The sequence below is a fragment of the Oncorhynchus nerka genome, linkage group LG27, assembly GCF_034236695.1.
Source record: "Oncorhynchus nerka isolate Pitt River linkage group LG27, Oner_Uvic_2.0, whole genome shotgun sequence".
NCBI classification, from domain to species: domain Eukaryota; kingdom Metazoa; phylum Chordata; class Actinopteri; order Salmoniformes; family Salmonidae; genus Oncorhynchus; species Oncorhynchus nerka.
The window spans coordinates 79453895-79479749 of record NC_088422.1 but is presented as its reverse complement, the minus strand read 5'-3'; the positions used below and the strand labels follow the sequence as shown (position 1 = coordinate 79479749).

The 25855-nt window shown below is 43.0% G+C and overlaps 1 protein-coding gene across 1 annotated transcript in view; it reads left to right on the top strand.

Moving 5' to 3' along the window:
- Positions 1 to 24118, top strand: part of LOC115112490 (TOX high mobility group box family member 3-like) — a 75222-nt gene extending 51104 nt beyond the window's left edge. Inside the window, exons 3-7 of the mRNA XM_065012041.1 lie at positions 11012 to 11254; positions 18429 to 18689; positions 19149 to 19379; positions 20038 to 20118; positions 21885 to 24118. Of these exons, the coding sequence (XP_064868113.1) occupies positions 11012 to 11254; positions 18429 to 18689; positions 19149 to 19379; positions 20038 to 20118; positions 21885 to 22769 (1701 nt within the window). The 3' untranslated portion in view covers positions 22770 to 24118. The remainder of the gene's footprint in view (positions 1 to 11011; positions 11255 to 18428; positions 18690 to 19148; positions 19380 to 20037; positions 20119 to 21884) is intronic.
- The last annotated feature ends 1737 nt before the right edge of the window (positions 24119 to 25855 follow it).

Here is a 25855-nt window from a genome sequence, read left to right as displayed (position 1 = left end):
TGTCATTCAGCCCTCGATAATCCACGCAGGGGCGCAGGGTCCCGTCCTTTTCTTAACAAAAAAACCCCGCTCCGGCGGGAGAGGAGGAAGGGACTACGGTACCGGCGTCGAGAGCTACAGACAAATAATCTTCGAGAGCCTTACGTTCGGGAGCCGACAGAGAGTATAGTCTACCCTGGGGGAGTGGTTCCCGGAAGGAGATCAATACTACAATCATACGACCGGTGCGGAGGAAGGAGGTGGCCCTGGACCGACTGAACACCGTGCGCAGATCATGATATTCCTCCGGCACCCCTGTCAAATCACCAGGCTCCTCCTGTGAAGAAGAGACAGAGGAAACAGGAGGGATAGCAGACATTAAACACTTCACATGACAAGAGACGTTCCAGGAGAGGATAGAATTACTAGACCAATTAATAGAAGGATTATGACACACTAGCCAGGGATGGCCCAAAACAACAGGTGTAAAAGGTGAACGAAAAATTAAAAAAGAAATGGTTTCGCTATGATTACCAGAGACAGTGAGGGTTAAAGGTAGCGTTTCACGCTGAATCCTGGGGAGAGGACTACCATCCAAGGCGAACAAGGCCGTGGGCTCCCTAACTGTCTGAGAGGAATGTCATGTTCCCGAGCCCAGGCTTCGTCCATAAAACAGCCCTCCGCCCCAGAGTCTATCAAGGCACTGCAGGAAGCTGCCGAACCGGTCCAGCGTAGATGGACCGACAAGGTAGTACAGGATCTTGAAGGAGAGACCTGAGTAGTAGCGCTCACCAGTAGCCCTCCGCTTACTGATGAGCTCTGGCTTTTACTGGACATGAAATGACAAAATGACCAGCGGAACCGCAATAGAGACAGAGGCGGTTGGTGATTCTCCGTTCCCTCTCCTTAGTCGAGATGCGAATACCCCCCAGCTGCATAGGCTCAGCACCTGAGCCAGTGGAGGAAGATGGTAGTGATGCGGAGAGGGGGGCAACGGATAACGCGAGCTCCCTTCCACGAGCTCGGTGACGAAGATCAACCCGTCGTTCTATGCGAATAGCGAGTTCAATCAAGGAATCCACGCTGGAAGGAACCTCCCGGGAGAGAATCTCATCCTTTACCTCCGCGCGGAGACCCTCCAGAAAACGAGCGAGCAAAGCCGGCTCGTTCCAGTCACTGGAGGCAGCAAGAGTGCGAAACTCTATAGAGTAATCAGTTATGGATCGATTACCTTGACATAGGGAAGACAGGGCCCTGGAAGCTTCTTCCCCAAAAACAGAACGATCAAAAACCCGTATCATCTCCTCCTTAAAGTTCTGATACTGGTTAGTACACTCAGCCCTCGCCTCCCAGATTAAGGAGAGATATGACGTAGGCGATACGAGCTGTGCCCCTGGAGTACGTGTTGGGCTGGAGAGAAAACACAATATCACACTGGGTGAGGAACGAGCGGCATTCAGTGGGCTCCCCAGAGTAACACGGCGGGTTATTAATTCTGGGCTCCGGAGACTCGGAAGCCCTGGAAGTAGCCGGTGGATCGAGGCGAAGATGGTGAATATGTTTCGAGAGGTCGGAGACTTAGGCGGCCAGGGTCTCAACGGCATGTCGAGCAGCAGACAATTCCTGCTCGTGTCTGCCTAGCATCGCTCCCTGGATCTCGACGGCTGAGTGGAGAGGATCCGAAGTCGCTGGGTCCATTCTTGGTCAGATTCTACTGTTATGCAGGTGAGTGAGGACCCAAAAGCGGTTTAACAGAAACAGAGTCTTTTAATGTCCAAACACAGGGAAGACATAAATCCTCTTCAGATGTATCGGATGACAAAATAGACAACCCGCAGAGAGGGCGACAAATAAATCATAAAGTCCTCTGATCTTTACAGGAGAGTCCCCTTCTAGCAGCAGAGGAGAATAGCAGGGTTAGCGGCAACAGACTGCTGATCTCTCCGGGTAGGCGTGGGTTGTAGAGGACAGAGGTACCTGATCACACGTAGCATCTGATGAAGAGGCAGATTACGACAGGACGGGACAAGGGTGAAGCAAACGAGAATCTGACAAAGACAGAAGCAGAAACAGAGAGAGAAATAGAGACCTAATCAGAGGGAAAAAAGGGAACAGGAGGGAGAGAGTAAACGAGGTAGTTAGAGGAGATGAGGAACAGCTGGGGGAAGGAAAGGGAGAGAAGGTAACCTAATACGACCAGCAGGGGGAAACGAAGTGAAGAGAAAGAACAGGAACAAGACATAACATGACAATACATGACAAGATAGAAGGAATATGAGAGAGAGTGGAGTCCTCGATGGTTCACAGAAACACATCAGATCATTAGCATCTGAAACTCAACCATGCAACCATGTCTCATGCTTTTCCTGAATATTTCCATAATCCTTGCCTGTTAGCTCCAATAGTCAACACTTTAGCAGTGAGCCAATGTGTTTGTCATAAACCTGATGGCCTTTTCACCATGCACGTAATGCTGCCTGTGTATTAACACATTACATCATACAACACTGGGGCTCTGTGGCTGCCTGGGAGATTCCCTATACATCTGCCCACACATGCTGGATTGATCTGGTCTGGCCTCAGCTCCCTCTTATAAGCCCTGCTCTGCCCCCTATGCCATCGGACCCTACGCCTGCCCATGGAACGACCCGTCACACATGCACGCACACATAACACAAACAACATGCACACACACACAGTGACTGACATGGACACACACACACACACACAAACATGAAGCCAGCATCTGGTTCGCTTGGCACTTGGCTGTGCTGAGCTTTCATAACAATTTAAATGGATAACCAGGCTGCTGATGTCAAGGAAGTGGATTGTGCGTCTCTTAATCTGAGATCAGAGCCCCTCTAAACTGCTCCTGGTGCAGAATTAGCCAGGCTTTATGTGAAGTGACACCAGGCAGTAATGCTGCAATGCTGTAACAGTGTGTTACTCTCTGGGCTCCACCAGCCATCCATCCAGCCAGGCAGACAGGCACTTCAAGTCTGGCACCTCTCCCCCTCAGAGGAATTTTTTTATTTCACCTTTATTTAACCAGGTAGGCTAGTTGAGAACAAGTTCTCATTTGCAACTGCGACCTGGCCAAGAGAAAGCAAAGCAGTTCGACACATACAACAACACAGAGTTACACATGGAATAAACAAACATACAATCAATAATACAGTAGAAAAATCTATATACAGCATGTGCAAATGAGGTAGGATAAGAGAGGTAAGGCAATAAATAGGCCGTGGTGGTGAAGTAATTACAATTAGCAATTAAACACTGGAATGGTAGAATGTGCAGAAGATGAATGTGCAAGTAGAGATACTGGGGTGCAAAGGAGCAAGATAAGTAAATAAATACAGTATGGCGATGAGGTAGATTGGATGGGTTATTTACAGATGAGCTATGTACAGGTGCAGTGATCTGTGAGCTGCTCTGACAGCTGGTGCTTAAAGCTAGTGAGGGAGGTAAGAGTCTCCAGCTTTAGAGATTTTTGCAGTTCGTTCCAGCCATTGGCAGCAGAGAACTGGAAGGAGAGGCAGGCGAAGGAAGAATTGGCTTTGGGGGTGACCAGTGAGATATACCTGCTGGAGTGCGTGCTGTGGGTGGGTGCTGCTATGGTGACCAGTGAGCTGAGATAAGGCGGGGCTTTACCTAGCAGAGACTTGTAGTTGACCTGGAGCCAGTGGGTTTGGCGAATGAGTATGAAGCGAGGGCCAGCAAACGAGAGAGTACAGGTCGCAGTGGTGGGTAGTATATGGGGCTTTGGTGACAAAACGGATGGCACTGTGATAGACTGCATCCAATTTGTTGAGTAGAGTGTTGGAGGCTATTTTGTAAATGACATCGCCGAAGTGTGTGTGCATAGTCAGTTTTACGAGGGTATGTTTGGCAGCATGAGTGAAGGATGCTTTGTTGCGGAATAGGAAGCCGATTCTAGATTTCATTTTGGATTGGAGATGTTTAATGTGAGCCTGGAAGGAGAGTTTACAGTCTTAGCAGACACCTAGGTATTTGTAGTTGTCCACATATTCTAAGTCTGAACCGTCCAGAGTAGAGGTCGACCGATTATGATTTTTCAACGCCGATACCGATTATTGGAGGACCAAAAAAGCCGATACCAATTAATCGGCCGATTTTTATTTATTTATTTGTAATAATGGCAATTACAACAATACTGAACACTTATTACAACAACACTGAACACTTATTTTAACTTAATATAATACATCAATAAAATCAATTTTGCCTCAAGTAAATAATGAAACGTTCAATTTGGTTTAAATAATGCAAAAACAAAGTGTTGGAGAAGAAAGTAAAAGTGTAATATGTGCCATGTAAGAAAGCTAACGTTTCAGTTCCTTGCTCAGAACATGAGAACATATGAAAGCTCGGTGGTTCCTTTTAACATGGGTCTTCAATATTCCCAGGTAAGAAGTTTTAGGTTGTAGTTATTATAGGAATATTTCCCTCTATACCATTTGTATTTCATTAACATTTGACTATTGGATGTTATTAGGCACTTTAGTATTGCCAGTGTAACAGTATAGCTTCCGTCCCTCTCCTCGCTCCTCCCTGGGCTCGAACCAGCAACACAACGACAACAGCCACCATCGAAGCAGTGTTACCCATGCAGAGCAATGGGAACAACTACTAGAAGGCTCAGAGCGAGTGACGTTTGAAACGCTATTAGCGCGAGCTAACTAGCTAGCCATTTCAGTTCGGTTACACCAGCCTCATCTCGGGAGTTGATAGGCTTTAAGTCATAAACAGCGCAATGCTTGACGCACAACGACGAGCTGCTGGCAAAAACGCACGAAAGTGCTGTTTGAATGAATGTTTACGCGCCTGCTTCTGCCTACCACCTCTCAGTCAGATACTTAGATGCTTGTATGTTCAGTCAGATTACATGCAACGCAGGACACACTAGATAATATCTAGTAATATCATCAACCATGTGTAGTTAACTAGTGATTATGATTGATTGTTTTTTCTAAGATAAGCTTAATGCTAGCTAGCAACTTACCTTGGCTTACTGCATTCGCGTAACAGGCAGTCTCCTTGTGGAGTGCAACGAGAGAGAGGCAGATTGTTATTGCTTTGGAGTAGTTAACTGTAATGTTGCAAGATTGGCTCCCACAAGCTGACAAGTTGAAAATCTGTCGTTCTGCCCCTGAACGAGGCAGTTAACCCACCGTTCCTAGGCCATCATTGTAAATAAGAATGTGTTCTTGACTGACTTGCCTAGTTAAATAAAGGTATAAAAAAATATATTAAAAAATACCGATGTCCGATTGTTATGAAAACTTGAAATCGGCCCAAATGAATCGGCCATTCTGATTAATCGGTCGACCTCTAGACCAGAGTAGTGATGCTGGACGGGCGGGCAGGTGTGGGCAGCGATCGGTTGAAGAGCATACATTTAGTTTTACTTGCATTTAAGAGCAGTTGGAGGCCACGGAAGGAGAGTTGTATGGCATTGAAGCTCATCTGGAGGTTAGTTAACACAGTGTCCAAAGAAGGGCCAGAGGTATACAGAATGGTGTCATCTGCGGTGGATCAAAGAATCATCAGCAGCAAGAGCGACATCATTGATGTATACAGAGAAGAGAGTCGGCGGTTTAGTCTGCCAATAAGAATGTTGTGATTGACAGAGTCAAAAGCCTTAGCCAGGTCGATGAATACGGCTGCACAGTAATGTCTCTTATCGATGGAGGTTATGATATTGTTTAGGACCTTGAGCGAGACTGAGGTGCACCCATGACCAGCTCTGAAACCAGATTGCATAGCGGAGAAGGTACGGTGGGATTCGAAATGGTTGGTAATCTGTTTGTTAACTTGGCTTTTGAAGACCTTAGAAAGGCAGGGTAGAATAGATTTAGGTCTGTAGCATTGGGTCTAGAGTGTCTCCCCCTTTGCAGCTTTCCAATCTATGGGAATCTCAGACGATATGAAAGAGAGGTTGAACAGGCTAGTAATAGGGGTGCAACAATTTTGGCAGATAATTTTAGAAAGAGATGGTCCAGATTGTCGAGCCCAGCTGATTTATAGGGGTCCAGATTTTGCAGCTCTTTCAGAACATCAGCTATCTGGATTTCGGTGAAGGAGAAGTGGGGGAGGTTTGGGCGAGGTGCTGTGGGGAGCGTAGGGCTGTTGACCGGGGTAGGAGGAGCCAGGTGGAAAGCATGGCCAGCCATAGAAAAATGCTTATTGAAATTATAGTGGATTTATCTGTGGTAACAGTGTTTCCTAGCCTCAGTGCAGTGGGCAGCTGGGAGGAGGTGCTCTTATTCTCCATGAACTTTACAGTGTCCCAGAACTTTTTTGAGCTACAGGATGCAAATGTTGAGCTACAGGATGAAAATTTCTGTTTGAAAAAGATAGCCTTAGCTTTCTTAACTGCCTGTGTATATTTGTTCCTAACTTCCCTTAAAAGTTGCATATCACGGGGGCTGTTCGATGCTAATGCAGAACGTCACAGGATGTTTTTGTGCTGGTCAAGGGCAGTCAGGTCTTGAGAGTCAGGTCTTGAGGGCTATACCTGTCCTTGGTTCTACATTTTTTGAACAGGGCATGCTTATTTAAGATGGTGAGGAACACACTTTTAAAGAATAACCAGGCATCCTCTACTGACGGAATGAGGACAATATCCTTCCAGGATACCCGGGCCAGGTCGATTAGAAAGACCTGCTCGCTGAAGTGTTTTAGGGAGCGTTTGACAGTGATGAGGGGTGGTCGTTTGACCGCAGACCCCTTACGGATGCAGGCAATGAGGAAGTGATCGCTGAGATCTTGGTTGAAAACAGCAGAGGTGTATTTGGAGGGCAAGTTGGTTAGGATGATATCTATGAGGGTGCCCGTGTTTACGGATTTGGGGTTGTACCTGGTGGGTTCATTGATTATTTGTGTGAGATTGAGGGCATCAAGCTTAGATTGTAGGATGGCCGGGATGTTAAACATGTCACAGTTTAGGTCACCTAGCAGCACGAGCTCTGAGGACAGATGGGGGGCAATCAATTCACATATTGTGTCCAGGGCACAGCTCGGGCAGAGGGTGGTCTATAGCAAGCGGCAACAGTTTGAGACTAGTTTCTGGAAAGATGGATTTTTAAAAGTAGAAGCTCGAATTGTTTGGGTACAGACCTGGATAGTAAGACAGAACTCTGCAGGCTATCTCTGCAGTAGATTGTAACACCACCCCCTTTGGCAGTTCTATCTTGTCAGAAAATGTTATAGTTAGGGATGGAAATTTCATGGTTTTTGGTGGTTTTCCTAAGCCATGATTCAGACACGGCTAAGCCATCTGGGTTAGCAGAGTGCTAAAGCAGTGAATAAAGCAAACTTAGGGAGTAGGCTTCTAATGTTAACATGCATGAAACCAAGGCTTTTACGGTTACATAAGTCAGCAAATGAGAGCACCTGGGGAGTAGGAGTGGGGCTAGGCACTGCAGGTCCTGGATTAACCTCTACATCACCAGAGGAACAAAGGAGAAGTAGGATAAGGGTATGGCTAAAGGCTATAAGAATAGGGGCCTGCGCTGCACTGACAGCTGACACAGTCCCTCCGTACCCCAGATGAGCCTTAGCTAACGTCATGTCTCAATTTTCAGCTCCCAACTCGTGCAGATGTTAATTTGGATCATCATTAAGGACGGGAGACGAGGAACACAACCACAGTCTTTGATAGCGATCTCACTTCCTCTCTCCCTCCCTTCCTCCTTCCCTCGCTCCCTCCCTCCGTTACACTATTTAGCAGAATCTAGGAAAAAAGCATTCCTCTATTCCTGCCAGGGGCAGGTCTGTTTATCTTAAAGGTCACAGTCACATTTGCTCTGTTTTACTATAAAAATGGAACTCATCTTTGCTCACCTTCATCTAAGGGAAGGCTGTCTCAAACCTCATCCTGCTTGCCACTATAATTCAGGCCACAATGCATCAGCCTACGGTCCAACATCCCTATCCAGCTCTGTTCACTGTCCTGGTTTAGCTTCTTCCACACAGATCTTGGCAAGTTGTACCCATATGAAAAGGTCAGAGAGTAATACAAATGAATGTAATGGTGATGTCCTTTTTTCCTCCCCTAAAGTATCCTTGTGAGGCCTGTGAAACCAGCCAAACAAACAGAGAGGCCCTTTTTACTGCACATCATTCTTCTCTAATGACTGGTTCAGATTGGTAATGAAGCCTGTGATGATGATGTTCTCTCCTGATCACTGCCATATGGCCCTGGCTGTAGCTCTACACTGTTGAGTCATGACAGTTCCCTTTTTACACTGTTTATGTTTTAAACACTTTGTGTTTTCATTGTTAGGCATGGAGACAAAACAGGTTCCAGTGTTTTTTCAGTGACGTTAACATGAAATAAGATGGCAGTAGTAGTGTAGAGCACAGTAAATGGTTTGTTTAAAGCTTTCTGTAATTTAATTTATCCTGCTCTCCTCTACACTCTTAGAAAAAATATACATCTCAAACCTTAAATGGTTCTTTGGCTGTTCCTATAGGAGAACTCTTTGAAGAACCCCTTTTGAAAAAAGGGTTCCAAAATGGTTCCTTGGCTGTCTCCATAGGAGAACCCATTTTGAATACAGACTCTTTTGGGTTCTATGTAGGACCTTTTCCACAGAGGGTTCTACATGGAACCCAAAAGGGTTCTATGTGGAACCAAAAAGCGTTATCCAATGGGGACAGCCAAAGAACCCTTTTGGAACCCTTTTTTCTAAGACAGTATAAAAGTGTCCGTTTGCTTCCCAACTGAAACAGTTCATGCATATATTATGATGACATTTTGTGACATTTTTGTTTGTTTTGGCCTTCGGCAAGAGTTTTTTCGTCTGTTCATGCACACAATATGTTTTCTCAAGGCAAGCTGAATCTGTGCCCCTTCGTCTGTAATTGGTCAACAGTAGGGATTGTTCAAGGACATGTTTTCATGCAAATTTTTTAACTTGAGAAATACTAAACCCAACATCCTAGTTAGACGTAAAATTGTGCGACAAAGATCTCCTTGGCAAAAACATCAAAATGAATGACCAATTTTGTTGTTGTTGTTATCTTAGATTAGTCTTTCATTTTGAGGAATTATATACTGGCTACGGCGTCTCAACTAGTAATATTGGTATTTTTTTCAAATTTTTCAAGTGAAGGTCTTTTCAAGCGAAGGTCGAAGGTATGCGAGCACACTAGTTTGGTGCGCCTAGCCGAGTCCTGCTAGGCGCCCTCCAAACCGAAGCATGAGGAAGCCTTAAGTCAGAGTCCAGGGCTGTGATGAACATGCAGTGGCTCCTTCAGAAAGGATAACTGACTGAACTGCTGTGAAACAAGCATCAGAAAGTTTAAAAGTGGTCTGAAACTAAGGGAACAGGAAAATACAACTCTAGTAGCTGTTCCTGCCTCTGGAATTCATCAGAGACAGCTGCCCTGAGTAGGCAATGAATTAGTTTCAAGTGTCTGTGTGCTAAAGCAAGCAACAGAAATATTACTACTCTCTAATCAAGGACTAGGCTGGCATATTCCCTCTGCTGCCACTGCCTTGGGTTTTTTCATTGCCTGTTCTAGAAAAAGAGAGAGAGAAAGAGAGAGAGAGAGGCTGATGGACTTCTGTTCTGCCTCCCCTCTAAGCTTGCCCTGGTAAAAAGTGTATTAACACTGATATCAACACACTGACCTAAAGCTAACAGAAATATGTTTTTCAACTCGATTTAAGACCTTTGATATTGAGGAAAGAGTATCTTGACTGCCATGCTAGTAGTGGCTGTATCCAATTGTGGCGCGTCCTATATGCATGTGGTCATTGTGGGTCGCTATGTGAATATGTTGGCCTTTTACAGAGTGGCTTAAGGAATGTACCAATGAAGACAAGACCAGTAGTAGGTGAGCAGAGCAGTCGGTACCATCTCCAAGAATCCAAATAAGCTAATTAAGTGTGACCAAAAGCTTGAATTCTGCAGGCAGAGGGATTAGACTGTTTGATGAGCAGATTTAAGGGTTCAACCAAGGGGAACAATGAGAAACCCTTCTGGCCAAGCGTAATATTTCTCAGAACATTTTCTTTAAACCCATGTTTCTGTGACGTGTATTTTCTTTGCACTTCAGACCCAAGATCTTCCATCCCTGAGATTAAAGGGCTTTTATCATGTATCCTCTCCTCTCTCATGATTTCTTCACTTTTTTGTAGTTGCTTTTTTTTCTCTCTTCCCTCCTTACTTTGCTCAGAGTGAACTTTAATGGGTTTTAAGAAATGTTACATCTCTGTATGGTTACAGACAAGTGTTAGTACCACTCCACCGAACTTCTCCCCATTTAAACAATACATCACTGAAAGGAAGGCTTCATGCAGGTATGAGAGATAAGAATGATTCCAACTCGGATCGAAACGTTGTCTGTTTTGTGTGTCTGATTAAATCCCCATGGGAGCATAGGAGAGTTGCAGATATTCCTTTGATTATAATTCATGGACATTTTTGTAGGGGTTGACACATTTTTCATGAGGAAAAATCTACTCTGAAATTTTGAAGTGGAAATTACAAACTTCAGAATAATTTTTACACCTCAAATACACTACACATTTAATATTTCCTGCATTGCAGGAAAGTTCTATGTAACATGATCATTGGGATCATTCCAGAGTTGTGGACATGTATTCTTTCTTTGATACGTTCTTCTGGCCTGCACCTGATGAATTGGATGTGCATATTTTTCTATTATTTCCATGAATTATAATCCACATAATAATTCACATTTCCTGTTGCTGCAGGATTATTTTCCTGCTGTAACAAACTGGCTCAAATGAAGATCCTACATCTGCAGATAGTTTTAGCTAAATGTCATTATAAAGTATCTAGGCTTGTAGCGACAGTACACATACACTGATCATAAATTCATCCATTGAAGTGACAGTGTGCTGTTCCTTCCTTTTCCCGCTCAGCCAACTTTCACTACTAGTTTCCTATACAGTACACATGATCTGTATTTATTCGTAAACATGAATCCAATGATATGACCATGTTCTTCCCTTTCCCTATCTGCTCTCTAGACATTCCACACCCCCAGCCTGGGAGACGAGGAGTTTGAGATCCCTCCCATCACCCCTCCTCCAGAGACAGAGTCTGGCCTGGGCCTATCGGATGTGGACTCCCCCTTCCCGGGGCACCCGCTCCAGCACAGGGGACCCTTCACCCCCCAGTTCCCCCCTCAGAGCCTGGAGCTGCCCTCCATCACCATCTCACGCAACCTCATGGACCAGGAGGGGCTCTCCAGCATCAACGGCCTGCCATTGGTGAGTACTAGACTGGACCAACACTTAGGGTTGAGGGGTTTAATAGATACTACAGTCACATGCATAGGCTCTTCAATAATTATAGGGCTAGGGCAGGTATAAGGTGTCAATCTGATGGATTTGTTCATGCACAGAGAAAATAGAGTACCAAGCATCAACACTTGGGTACAGGATCAAGGTGCTGTGATATAAACATATAAATAGAAAAAGGTCAGGAGAGCCCATGTGACCATTACAGTATGATCTGAGTACCTGGAGAATACCCTTACCCTTTATTAGGCCATAGAGTAACCTTCACTGCACTCAGTGCACACCTCCAGTTGTTACTGCATCTGGCACAGCATCTGGCCCGTTTATAAAGCTGGAGGATGGAATAGTATCACAATGCTAGCTAGACAATGGTTGCAGTATGTAAATACTGAATTCTGTTTGGGTTTATAAAGGAAAAACAAAGCCTACCAAAAGAACCCTCTTTGTAATAGGAAAATAAATGAATGGATCATGGGCATGATGGCACAATGTATTTTTTCCCCCACAGGGAGTGGTGAAAGTGAGTCCCCAAAAAGTGCCACTGTTTCATGGGTCCGTATGTTGGTTCCAGAAACCCTGTTCTGCAGATGCTGATGCATCATTCTGTTCTGTCCTGTCCCCTCCACTGTCACATGATGTGTTTCCATGCCTTTATCTACATGTTGTTATGTTCAGAGCCTGAATGCACTCAGTCAACTGACAGACAGAGCTTTGTTTGAGTTCAGAATCCCAGGTTTTGTATTTGGTTAAATAACACGATGCTACTAGAATTAACCTTTCGGTGTGAGTACTTAGAAAGGGAGTCAATTAATGGATCTCCAGCTTAGCCTTCCTGTCCATTGGTGTGGATGAGAGAATCTGGAATGGTTCCGGAACCCAGTAATCACTTTCTTTATGTTGATAGAGTTCTATGTTATAGATTTTTTTTTTAACTGATAGAAAAAGCATTCTTAAATGCCATTGAGGATGAAATGCATTGAGGAGGAAATGCCATTGAGGAGGAAATGCATTGAGGAGGAAACGTGGAAATGTCACTTGCTGAGAGATGATGATATTGATGCTGTGTTTTTTGGGGCTGAACTGCAAAAAAATCATCACATTGAACAAAAATATCATGATAGTTTTAGCCATTTTATGCATGTAAAAATGTATTTCAGACCACCCACTTTTAAACCAGACACATATGGTGAATCACATACAGTGTATGATATTACAGAATATGTATTTACATTCCGATATGGGCAGGCACTAGAATATTTTATTGCCTTTTTTCCTCCCTTCCATGCTGCTGGCATGTAAAATAATTGCAGCTTTTAAAATATCTGTGCTGCATAAGCGAGCCCCGGAAGGCTTTTGCCTAAAGAATTTTCATTTCATGGTCAGTTAAGCTTTTTTACATCTGGAGAAGAAACGGAACCTTGACACAATTACAGTCCTGACTGTTCTCACGACTTGGTGGAGGATTAGATTTGATTCTCCAACATTATTCCTCTTTAACACCATTTGCATGGCTCATGTCTCTGATTGTAAGGAGACTCTATTAAAACTACAGGGAAAGAATGTGCGGTTTCTGCTCCTTTGCCTCGTGGCATTGTCACTGGGAGACTGTTGCACACTGCTCTGCTCCTTTATCACTCAGCAAACATTGTACCACAGACAGAAAGGCTTACCGACCGTGAACTCCATTATGTTCTGGATATGGGTTGATCCCCAAAAGTCCTGAACACAGAGACAACGCAGGGAAATTACATTGATCTATGCCATTGTCTTTGGTTTGAGATTTGAAAAGGGTTGAGGGAAGTAACTATTTTAATGAACTATACAGTGTTTATAAAAGTGTTATTACATTTTAGGTTCATTTTGTCAGTGGAATGACATTGGGGACAACATTATGTACACTACACTGTTATGTAGCTCTTATTTGAAACGTCTGCAAGGACATATAAATAAACCATGCAAATAAAACATAGTAAGTATGTTTCCCAACCAGCCACAGTTTTCATATTCCCCAAATAGTTTTCTCTGTTCTCTTAGCTCTGTGGCAGCGGGTAATTCGTAACTGTGATAGCCTCTCGCTACACCACCATGACAGAAAAAAACAAACCAATGTGTGTACAATGTACCTGTACCATTTTCAAATCCCCCTCCATGTAGTTGCTCTGCCAAGTGTTCCATTAATTCCATTCCCCCAATGCTCCATGTATGTCTAGCAAATTGGCCACAAATGCAATGGTTCTACAAAGAGAAGTACATTTCTGTGGGCTGCAGACAGTCAGAAACGGCTGGCAGAAAGCAAATCATTATTTATTTAATCTGCTCTCCTAACAAGCTTCTGACTGTCATGTGTGTCTCGCAGCATGTGTCCTCCTGATTTGTGATTTGGTCTCTGTCAATAGTGCCAAATACTATTGGAGGTGGAACTGGTATCTATTTATTTAGAGTTCTCTCTCTCTCTCTCTCTCTCTCTCTCTCTCTCTCTCTCTCTCTCTCTCTCTCTCTCTCTCTCTCTCTCTCTCTCTCTCTCTCTCTCTCTCTCTCTCTCTCTCTCTCTCTCTCTCTCTCTCTCTCTCTCTCTCTCTCTCTCTCTCTCTCTCTCTCTCTCTCTCTCTCTCTCTCTCTCTCTCTCTCTCTCTCTCTCTCTCTCTCTCTCTGCTCTCTCTCTCTCTCTCTGCAAAGACCTCTGGGTGCCTCTGGGTAAAATGTATCTTTCTAGGTTTGTTGCCCAAAATTGATGCAGAGATGCATGTTTATTGTATTTACATGAATACATACTGACTATTTGCCAAAATCTAGTCAGTAGGAATCTAATCTGCATCATTTGCGCTACGTTCACCCTAATGACTTATTACACACACAAATTTAGCCAGCTAGACTAGTACATTCATCCACAGTTGTTTTCCTCTATAGCCAACACCCAGCAATGCCATGCAATTGGGTCTGACCTGGGGATTTGTAGCTGACTGTATGTACAGTACAGTTAATTACACCCTGATAGTCTATGAATGTAATCCCCTAGATTCTGACCCGTCACAAACCACGGTGTCTTGAATAAAATGGAAAATATGACCAGTGTTGCAGAAACAATGTTTTTTTAACACTCTCTTATCTTCCTCCCAAGCTGAGTAGCACTGACATCAGTTGTACATCCATTTCAGAGAGTGGATTTTTTTGTCATTATTTTCTTCGTCCTGTTTCTTTTCTCTTTTTACTTTCAGCCAGACAGATGTTGTGACATATTGGGTCAGTCAGAAATGAAAGATATTCATGCAGGCATGCAATACTTGTAATGAAGTCTCAACCTGACCTTCTGTGTGATTGATTCTGTAATTTAGTTTTCTCAGGCAGCCAGCGCTTGAAATGAAATGATATCATGTTGAACAACTTTTAAATACCCACAGTGCACCGGGAGAAATGGGGGAAGGAAGGGTTTTGGGACGGGGGACATTAATTGTGGGAGAAGGGGATTTGTAACCCTTCATGGTCAGATAAAATGGGGTTGTGGAAGGGAAGAATTTGTTTTTGGGCTTGGAGGTTGGATGGAGAGGGGTTAGTCAGTGGATGGACTGTGACTGTGTATATGCACAGCAGTATAACGTGAGGTTTGTTAAAGCCAGAGACAGGAGAGAGGAGTCGAAAAACAATTTATCTTCATGCTATTATAGCCTTTACCAGCATTCTAAATTCCATTTTTCTCATTTGGCTTAAGCACCAAGGTTCTGCGGCCAGGGAGCCGAAAAGGGAGGAGTAAGAAAATAAGATGTACCCGTTTAAAACCACATGCAGTAAAGGACTATGTGCAGAGGACTGATAAACTATCTTTAATAGGACTGACCTTTCATGCTGGCGAAAGTTACTGGGGGACTCATCCTTATAATTACCATATAGATGATTTTACCCCTCTTCTGCAATGGAACATTTCCAAGAGCCTCTGTCGTTGATTGAATGGAAATTGAACTTGTTAACATTCTTTTCAGCCTGTTATGGCTCACACAGTGCCACTGGTAATACATTTCCCACCTCCCCAAATTCTGATTCCAATATCTTCAAGAACAGACCCAAGGCTCTTTTCATTGACATCGCTGCTATTGAGATTTTATCTCTGGTACTTCTGAATGAGTAATGTTGCATTTTCAGTCCAGCTGCTGTGTTTATTAGCCAGTGTGTTGTGGAAGGGTCTCGGCTATTGTTTATTTTATTTTATTGCATCTTATTCATAGTTGTTGGGATGCTTTGGTGCAGGGGAGAGGATAGGATGTGTAGTCAAAGCCAACAACCTTCTATCAAACAAGCCAATATGCTTGTGACAGCTTGACAGGTACACATAACTTGCTGTGTATCATTTTGCTGCTGGCTCCTTGAGCTTGAGGTTTTTTAAAAGGCATAGATGTTGAGAGACTGATTGATTGATTGATTGGAGAGTAGATTGCATAGACTCTGGGTTTACTTGTGTTTGATACACATGTCCATGTACACACACACACACAAACACACACCACACACACACACACACACACACACACACACACACACACACACACACACACTAGTTGGATGGAGCCTGATAGGGGAGAGAAGAGAAGGGGTTGGCTTGTCACATCTGGCCACTGTGCATTCGAGATAAGGACTTATTTACAGATTTATGATGACTATCAAGCTATCTTCTTAGATGTCTGCTGTGACTGCAGACAATATCTGCGTCCCAAAGGCACCCTATTCCCTACATAGTGCACTTTGTGCCCTGGTTAAAAGTATACACTATATAAAGAATAGGGTGCCATTTGGGATGCAGACAATATTCCAATTAAAATGCAAATGAGAGGACAGAACGACATAAATGAACAGACTTGTTGCAGATTCACACATTACAATCACAGCCACTGTAGCTGGAAATTATGATATCCTTTCTCAGGGACTAGTATTATCCAGGGGTGTTTTGATAGTATGGTTAACATAGATGTGTTAACATTAGGCCTAAGCTAGGGTATGTTCGCCTACTCTATAATCACTCACTCCTCTTCAAACTTTGTTTGTACAGCTTTTCTGTTACATACAGCATATATGTTACACACATTTGACATACATGGTCATTTTTTAACACTGAAGTTACATAGCAAATATATCGTTTTTTATAGATTACATGAATCACTCACTCTTTTAGGTAAATAGTTGTGAGCTGTAAAGAGCCGTAGATGTATTTATAGCCACCAGTCCAGTTTATAATATTATACAACTATAGTCTTTTTAGCAAGCTGGGTTATGTGATATTATTGTAACACTAGTGTAAGCTATTTCACCACAAACCCATTTACAAAAAGGCCAGCTATCACTAAAGCCAGCAAACACAAGATACATTTTGAAAGGCAAACGATTTTTGAATGCTATGACCGTAGCTGTTATGAAGAAAACTCAACATTTGACACAAATGGCAGGATGTGTCATTGCTCTAAGTGATATTGCATCATTGTGATATTGTGTTGAAGTGTTGAAATGTTGTTACAAAGATAGTCATGGCTAAAGAGCTCAGTGTGTTTCATCTGTGATGCTCTCAATGAGCAGAGAGTCACTCTGAGAGCACTCACTTACTGTAGCTCACGACTGGAGGTGACAATGAGACTTACACATCAAGTGGAACGGTTTCAGACTGAAGATATGTAAGTCAACATTACATCGCTATCCCATTGCTCAAGTTTATTTCACCATTTATTCAAAGAGCGAATTGATTGGTTGGCATGATTTATTTCACTATTTATTCAAAGAGAGAATTGAATGGTTTGCATGTTTGCATCATCAGAAAAATATGTCTATAAATTGTATTCTATTCCGTCACTGGTGGAGTATTTCTATGTAAATATTGTACTGTACTGTTTTATGATAAGTAGTAGACATGGCATATGAGAAAGATGGGAGACAAATGGATTGTAAATTCAATATGTTTCTGTTCTGAGAAGGTGTTTGAATATTATTTTGAAGACAGGGTTCGTAAGGTTCTCTCAATAAAGCAAGGTGTGTGGGTATATGATGTGTTGATGTTGGGAGAGATGGAGTTTGTGCTGCTGCTGAATACCAGATGGATGTTACTCAGGGAGAACACACACACACACACACACACACACACACGAACACACACACACCTCCCAAACAAATCACATGTTTGTTGTGTTCGGTTATGTTTCACTATTCCCTGAACCACTGATCATTCTCTGGCAGGCCATGTAATTCCATCCTCTGTGCAATCAATGCAAACACCTACCTCTTCCTCTCTCTTTACACAAAGAGCTTTTGAAAGCCATAATGTTTAATCTGGAAAATATATTAGAAAATGTGAAGATGGTATGATATACCCACAACGGTAAAAAGAGGAAGAAAAATGCCCATGACATGCCAATCGTATCTTTCAGCCAGTTGATTTATAGAGTTGATTATATAGAAATATTTTTTCACTCTTTGGCAGTTAAAGTATGATCTATGAAACCTGCCAGCAGATAGCATTTAATTTCGAAACATACTGGAGGAGGTATCGTTTTGTGCCCGCAACTGCCAGCCAGGGGAAATGTATAACCTTCAAAATGTCAGACTTCACAGAAATGTATAGCATTTTTATTTGTTGCATGGGCATTAAATCCAAAATGTCTTTGAGGTAGTCATTGTGCATACAAATGTTTTTGTCCTGGCATTTGAGGTTATGTAGCCTAACCATCTCAAGGGTACTAACTCAGTCCATTATACACCAGGGTCTGAGCAGTCAAAGCTGTGCCACAGATTTCCATACAATAGAGTGTTGTGAACCGTATCAATTGAGCTGTGAATCCATCTATTAATGGCAGATCAAACTGGCGACTCAGGTTTCAAGATAATTCATCAAAGTTGATAATGGGGGAAGTTAAAGACCCAGGGCCATGTGTTATGTTATGTGATGCATTGTGGCCATGTGACAGTCTGGAAGAATGTGATGACCAGATTATTTTACTGCTATGCTCTGGTCCAATATCTGTTTGTGCTGTATAGCCAAGTCCTACTTGGTTGTGATGCCAAACAAATGGCTATATAGCACAAACAGATCTGATACCAGGCTACAGATACAGTACAGTCTCTTAAAAGATGCTGTCATATTTACTGACGTTTCCCTCTTTCTCCTCTGATTCAGAACATGCAGGGCCACCTCCGCCAGTACCCCCCTAACCCCGCCATGGTCATGAGATCCATCATCAGCATGAACAACCCCAATGGTATGATGTCCCGGAACCAGCTGACCACCATCAACCAGTCCCAGCTCAGCGCCCAGCTGGGCCTGAACATGACTGGACCCAAAATCCCCCATACTTCGCCCTCACCACCAACCAGCAAGTCAGCCACGCCCTCACCCTCCAGCTCTATCAACGAGGACGACCAAGACCAGGACAATAGGGTGAGTGAGGAAAACTCTATGAAAGGGCCTTAAATAAAAACACATTTTGAAGAAGGCTGCACTAAAACTGTGCTCACTTTAGTGTGAAATAGACTTGATTGAATAGCACAGTGACTGCTTGATATTCATATACATTTGTTGAGGGTGGTTGTGTTAGTAAAGTGTTACATGCACATTTGGGCTCCTGAGTGGCGCAGCATCTCAGTGCAAGCAGCGTCACTGCAGTCCCTGGCTTAAATCCAGGCTGCATCACATCCGGCCGTGATTGGGAGTCCCATAGGGCGGCGCACAATTGGCCCAGCGTCGTCCAGGTTTGGCAGGGGTAGGCCGTCATTGTAAATAAGAATTTGTTCTTAACTGACTTGCCTAGTTTAACAAAATAAAATTCCTTTGGCACTACAACATGTCACCATTGAATTGCATTAATCTGTCTAAACCAGATCACTCTTCTTGAAACAGGTAATGGCGGGAGAGAAGCGCCCAGCACCAGATGCTGGGAAGAAGCCCAAGACCCCCAAGAAGAAGAAGAAGAAGGACCCCAACGAGCCCCAGAAGCCAGTTTCAGCCTATGCCCTGTTCTTCAGAGACACACAGGCTGCCATTAAGGGTCAAAACCCCAACGCCACCTTCGGAGAGGTTTCCAAGATAGTGGCCTCCATGTGGGATGGCTTGGGAGAGGAACAGAAGCAGGTAATCCATCATAATCGGTCAGAACAGTCCTACACTATGACGTTTACAACACTGGGTCTGCATTCACAAAGTCTGTGTTTACGCAGGCAGCCCAATTCAGATTTGTTTCTCACTAATTGGTCTTTTGACCAATCTGAAAACGATCTGATGTGATTGGTCAAAAGACCAATTAGTGGAATAAAAAACGAATCTGAATTGGGATACCTGTGTAAACGCAGCCATAGCATCTCAGACTAGGAGTGTTGATATAGAATCAGTTTAGCCTTTTAGATCATACTGAATACGATTATATATGAACAGGACAGGGGAGACTTACCAGATCCTGAATGAGCACTTCTACTCTGAGATTCTTTGTGAATACGGGCCCTTGACTTTTATATCTTGATTGAGAAGCAAATGCATGATGATCAGTAATTAGCAGTAATTGTTCTAAGGGGATGCATGAAGTCAGATTGTATAATTTCTCCTGCCCGCTATTTTCCCAATCAATATGTGGAGAGCTACAGAAATAAATCGATGAATATAGACATCAAAAGTAGAAGGTTGTTTAGTCAGATATATTGTGCTGCCTATGCCTGCATTTAGATGTTGTATCTCTTTACAGAGTGATCCTTTGTTTGTCACCTGTCATTCACACCTGTCCGTCTTGTCATAACAGGGCTATAAAAGCAAAACAGAGGCTGCTAAAAAGGAATATTTAAAAGCCCTCGCTGCCTACCGCGCCAGCCTGGTTTCAAAGGTGAGACACTGCTTTCACTTTTCAGCCAACAGAAGTGTGAACTGCTGGAAAGAAGCCCAATACCCCTACTTTTATTTCTGACTTTCTGACAGTTATATTTTTGATTTGACTTGATTATTATTGATATTTGTACTGCATTGTTGAGGAGCACTTCTCAAGGCATTTCACTGTACCATTTATACATGCAGTATCCTGTGCATGTGACAAATAAACATTGATTTGATTTGAATTTCATTGTGATAAGTAGTAAACTTACAGTTGAAGTCAGAGGTTTACATACACTTAGGTTGGAGTCATTAAAACTCATTTTTCCCCAACTCCACATATTTCTTGTTAACAAACTATAGTTTTGGCAAGTCGGTTAGGACATCTACTTTGTGCATGACACAGGTCATTTTTCCAACAATTGTTTACAGACAGATTATTTAACTTATAATTCACTGTATTACAATTCCAGTGGGTCAGAACTCAGCAATTTCCAAATGCCTGAAGGTACCACATTCATCTGTACAAACAATAGTACGCACGTATGAACACCATGGGACCACGCAGCCATCATAACGCTCAGGAAGGAGACGCGTTCTGTCTCCTAGAGATAAACGTACTTTGGTGCGAAAAGTGCAAATCAATCCCAGAACAACATCAAAGGACCTTGTGAAGATGCTGGAGGAAACAGGTACAAATGTATCTATGTCCACAGTAAACCGAGTCCTATATCGACATAACCAGAAAGGCCACTCAGAAAAGAAGAAGCCACTGCTCAAAAAAACACCATTAAAAAGACAGACTACGGTTTGCAACTGCACATGGGGACAAAGATCGTATTTTTTGGAGAAATGTCCTCTGGTCTGATGAAACAAAAAATAGAACTGTTTGACCACAATGACCATCGTCATGTTTGGAGGAAAAAGGGGGATGCTTGCAAGGCGAAGAACACCATCCCAACCGTGAAGCATGGGGTGGCAGCATCATGTTGTGGGGGTTCTTTGCTGCAGGAGGGACTAGTGCACTTCACAAAATAGATGGCATCATGAGAAATGAAAATTTTCTCCAGACATCAGTCAGGAGGTTAAAGCTTGGTCGCAAATGGGTCTTCCAAATGGACAATGACCCCAAGCATACTTCCAAAGTAGTGGCAAAAAAGCCCTGACCTCAATTCTATAGAAAATGTGTGGGCATAACTGAAAAAGCATGTACGAGCAAGGAGGACTACAAACCTGACTCAGTTAAACCAGCTCTGTCAAGAGGAATGGGTCAAAATTCACCTAACTTATTGTGGGAAGCTTGTGGAAGGCTACCCGAAATGTTTGACCCAAGTTAAACAACTTAAAGGCAATGCTACCAAATACTAATTGAGTGTATGTACATTTCTTACCGACTGGGAATGTGGTGAAATAAATAAAAGCTGAAATAAATAATTCTCTCTACTATTATTCTGACATCGGACATTCTTAAAATAAAGTGGTGATCCTAATTGACCTAAGACAGGGGATTTTTACTAGGATTGAATTGTGAAAAACTGAGTTTAAATATATTTGGCTAAGGTGTATGTAAACGTCCGACTTCAACTGTAGATATTCAAATCTTCCTGCACGAACTGCATCAACATCCTGAATCTTTTCAAGATTACAATCTTAGAAAAGTAAGAGGCTTTATAGCTTTACGTTGTTACCTCAGGCTATTGTCGAAATAAACATATTTGTTTAGTGAGTAAGTCTAGTGTCCATTCCTAGTCTGTATCTAACATGCTGTTGTTTCGCTTCCAGGCTGCCCAGGAATCAGCAGAGGCTCAGACCATCCGTTCAGTCCAGCAGACCCTGGCCTCCACCAGCCTGTCCCCAGGTCTGATGCTGCCTTCGCCACTCTCCCAGCACCCGTCCATGTCCTCTATGTCCTCCATGGCCCAGGCTCTCCAGAACGGCATGCCACGGGCCATCGCCCCCAAGCCACTGCAGATGAGGATGGGGGGCAACCAGATCGTGACCTCGGTGACGGTGCAGCACCAGAACATGACCAACGGTGTGCCATCCCAGCTGCTGAACCAGATGGGTGGAGGTGGTGGAGGAGGGGCCATGGTGGCCGGGGCCCAGCCCACGGCCGTGTCCCAGATGAGCCCTCCCATGCAGGGTGGCGTGGGGGGGCACATGCAGCAGCTGCAGCAGCAGCAGACACAGCAGCAGCAGATGCAGCAACACCTGCAGCACCACCAGATGCAGCAGCAGCAGATGCACCACCAGCAGATCCAGCAGCAGATGCAGCATCAGCATTTCCAGCACCACCTCCAGCAGCAGTTGCAGCAACACAACATCCAGCAACAGCAGCAGCAGCAGCAACAACAACAACAACAACAACAACAACAACAGCAGCAGCAGCAGCAGCATCAGCAGCAGAGGCATGACATGCAACAACAGCAGCTGCAACTCCACCAGATGCAGATGCAGCAGCTCCACCAGCAGCAGATGCAGCAGCATCTCCAACAACAGCAGCAACAGCACCAGTCCCAGTGTTCCCCACCACAGCACTCACCCAGCACGCCTCAATCAGTGGGGGGCTCCGCCTCCATGGGCAGTCCCCAACCCGCCCCCCAGCAGCCACACCCCTCCCAGATCCAGGCCCACGCCCAGGTTCTGTCCCAGGTCTCCATCTACTGAGCCAAATGAATGGAAGATATCTATCTTATCTCAAAGAAGAGGAATAGAAATAAAAGCATAATTTCCACATTGCTTTTCTAAGTTACACTTAAGAAGTGTGTAAGAATTAGAATGTTTTACAAAGAACTTGTCCATTGTTATAGACGGATATGAATACCTACGTAGACGTGTAAAGGGGCAGATACCTTAGCTGGATTTTGTCTATAAAATAGGCTGCGCTATGAGGAAAAGTCGGTAGGCAAATGCCCATTGATTGTTTATTGTTTGTTTTCTTGTCCTTCTCCGCTCAATAGTCAATTCAAAACTGACTTTGGGCACATTTGTGAAAAGACTGGTATACCTGACTCACACAGTGGAAGGAATGCCCTGTTTTTATTTAACGATAGAGCTTTATTTATGAGGTCAAAGTTGTCCGTTCAGCTCAACTACTGGACACATTGAATGGATTTCAACAGGCATTTTTTGCAGCTCTAACCTCTCCCAGAGAAGAACACCTGAACTGAATGACTTACAGGTACCATACTGGAGACCAGTAATCCACACATTAAACTTGTTTCCACACTGGCCATTATATTATGAGACTTTCTACATTTTTCCCATTTTTCTCTTGCCCTACATTCCTGCAGATGTAACTGTTTAACATATTGCCTAAGGGAAATTCTCCATTAAACCATCATGCATTTCAGGCCAATGTGATATTTGAGCGCATTCATCCTATGGCATGAAGGCAAGAGACAATATCTTAAGGAAAAAGGGAACTGAAAAATGTATTGGGGATGGGGGATTGTGGGGGTTGCTGGATGGAGGAATGGAGGAATGGACAGACAGAGACATAAACTGCCATAAGATCATTTATGTCATCCTATGTCATCAAACTGTAAATGTAACCTGCTGTAAGTGTTTTGTAGAGTTGGGGACCTCCTCTTTCCACTAAAATACCCATTTGCTCAAAAAGTGTGTGTAAAACTGGCACTCCAAAAAAATCCTCCTTTTATGTATTTGTTTTTACCTCAGATGTTTAAGAATTAAATTATGTTTTTATTTGGTGTGATAAAGGGGATATTTTATGGTAAATGAAAAATTCCACGATCAAGGTTGATGGTTTCATGATTGATTGATGTATTTTTACACTACGTACTCCTTGATACTACAAAACTTATCAAAAGTAAACAGAAGAAGTAGCAGACACTTTGTTGCACTGTCAGAGCCAATTGAAAAGGCAATGAGGGTATTTTCTTGCCAGATGAAGTGATATATCCATGATGAAAAGAGAAAAGTTGTACATTTTTCATATCACCTGTTGTAAAGTTTTAATATGTGAGGCTGTAATTAAAACATTGGTAAAATGACCTGTGGATTGCTATATCACGTAGTGCATTTCTGCTCTTTTATACTTTTTTATGAGTTATAATAGCAGCAATTCATTTGTTTGTATTTTGCTTACAGATAAAAATCCAACTGATTTTTGAAAACTGTGCATAGAATAAATACATTTCAGTATGAATATCCTACTTGTTTTTCAGCTGTTAATAGGACATTTAATTTAACATTTGAGCTTAAATGAAAACACAACAAGAGACATTCCATCAATTATACGATACTAGCCATAATTTTGTATGACGTCTCCTTATTGTTAGATATTGAAACGTGTGATTTCAACATGATTTCAACATGGAGTACCAACCATTGTAACTGTGTCAAACACACAGTGTTGAGACTGGAAAGAGTCAGCATGTAACTGGTGCTTGTCTCAATAACAGTCCTCATTCTCACTGACAAATGTTTTGGATTCTGACTCTTTCTTCACCAGGAACTAACCGTTTCGTACCACCACATAGTAACTACTTCATTTCTAAGATAGCCTATCATCAGGGGGCTCTGAGCTTACATCAACATGGAGAGTGAGTGGGGGAGGGAAGACTGGCAAACAATAATTATCATATATCCACAATGAGCAGCAAAGCCATTAGACTATGTAGGGGGAGGGACATTTATTTTTAACCAAATCTGTAAAAATATTGTGAAATAAAACTCATGCATATTTTATACCACCGATTTATATCATTTTAAAATTGTGGCTTTGTATTCAATTAGTTAGTTTGAAAAGGCATTTGTAATTTGGATTTTGAGGGCTGGCTGCTGTTGCTTAGTGTGTAGTGATTGGCTCTTCATCCCTGTGTGGAGCAACGGAGCCCATTTCTCTGCCCGGCGTGATTAATTGCAGCATCTGTCCTGTCAGAAGGCAGTAGTGAAGAGGTCCGCAGGAAAACTGCAAATAAGCTCTGGCAACAGTCTAAAAGCGCTTATGATGAAATGAAAATGAAAAACAGCAAGTGCCGTCCATGACCTGAATCTCAATGGGAGGGAGGTGGGGGGGAAGGAATGAGAGAAAATGTTGAGTGGGGTGTCCATGGCGACCAAACACATGCTTAAAAACACAGTAATGAGGTGGAGGGAAATGGCTAAAATTATTCTGAACAGATTCGCTGCGGAGCTTTCATTAATAATGCATGGAGCTCCTTGTTATTCCATAACCCCACAGCACTGTCACTGTGTGGACAAATATCTCACAGCCAGGGATGGGAGTTTTAGGACTGTTCAATAAAAAGGTTACAGATTTATTTTCAAAACATTGTTAGTAGCCTACATCCTCAACATACATTTGAAATGATTACTGTTGAGTAAGTCTTCTTTGGGAGACTGACTGGATTAGATTGAAGACCTAGCTGAATATATTTCACTTGCTTTCTGTGGACTTCCATTGAGGTTTTCTGCAGACATTTACACTACATCATAACCAGTGTATTTATCTACATTTGCAGAAATAGGCTAGTGCAAAATTTATAATAAATGATTCCTCCTCACAATTTGCCAGTTTTGATAACAAACCTTACATAATAAGTCATATGATAGGCTATATCAGGGATGGTCAACATTTGAAGGCCCTCTGATATATTTCCACAAAAAAACTCAGTCGGGGTCTCAACTTACTGTTTACAAGTTAGAATCGTAGAATACACAAGGTGCAATTTCGAAATGTGGCTGTGCATCAAGCAGTTTTTCTCTTATGTCAGTCACTGATGGTC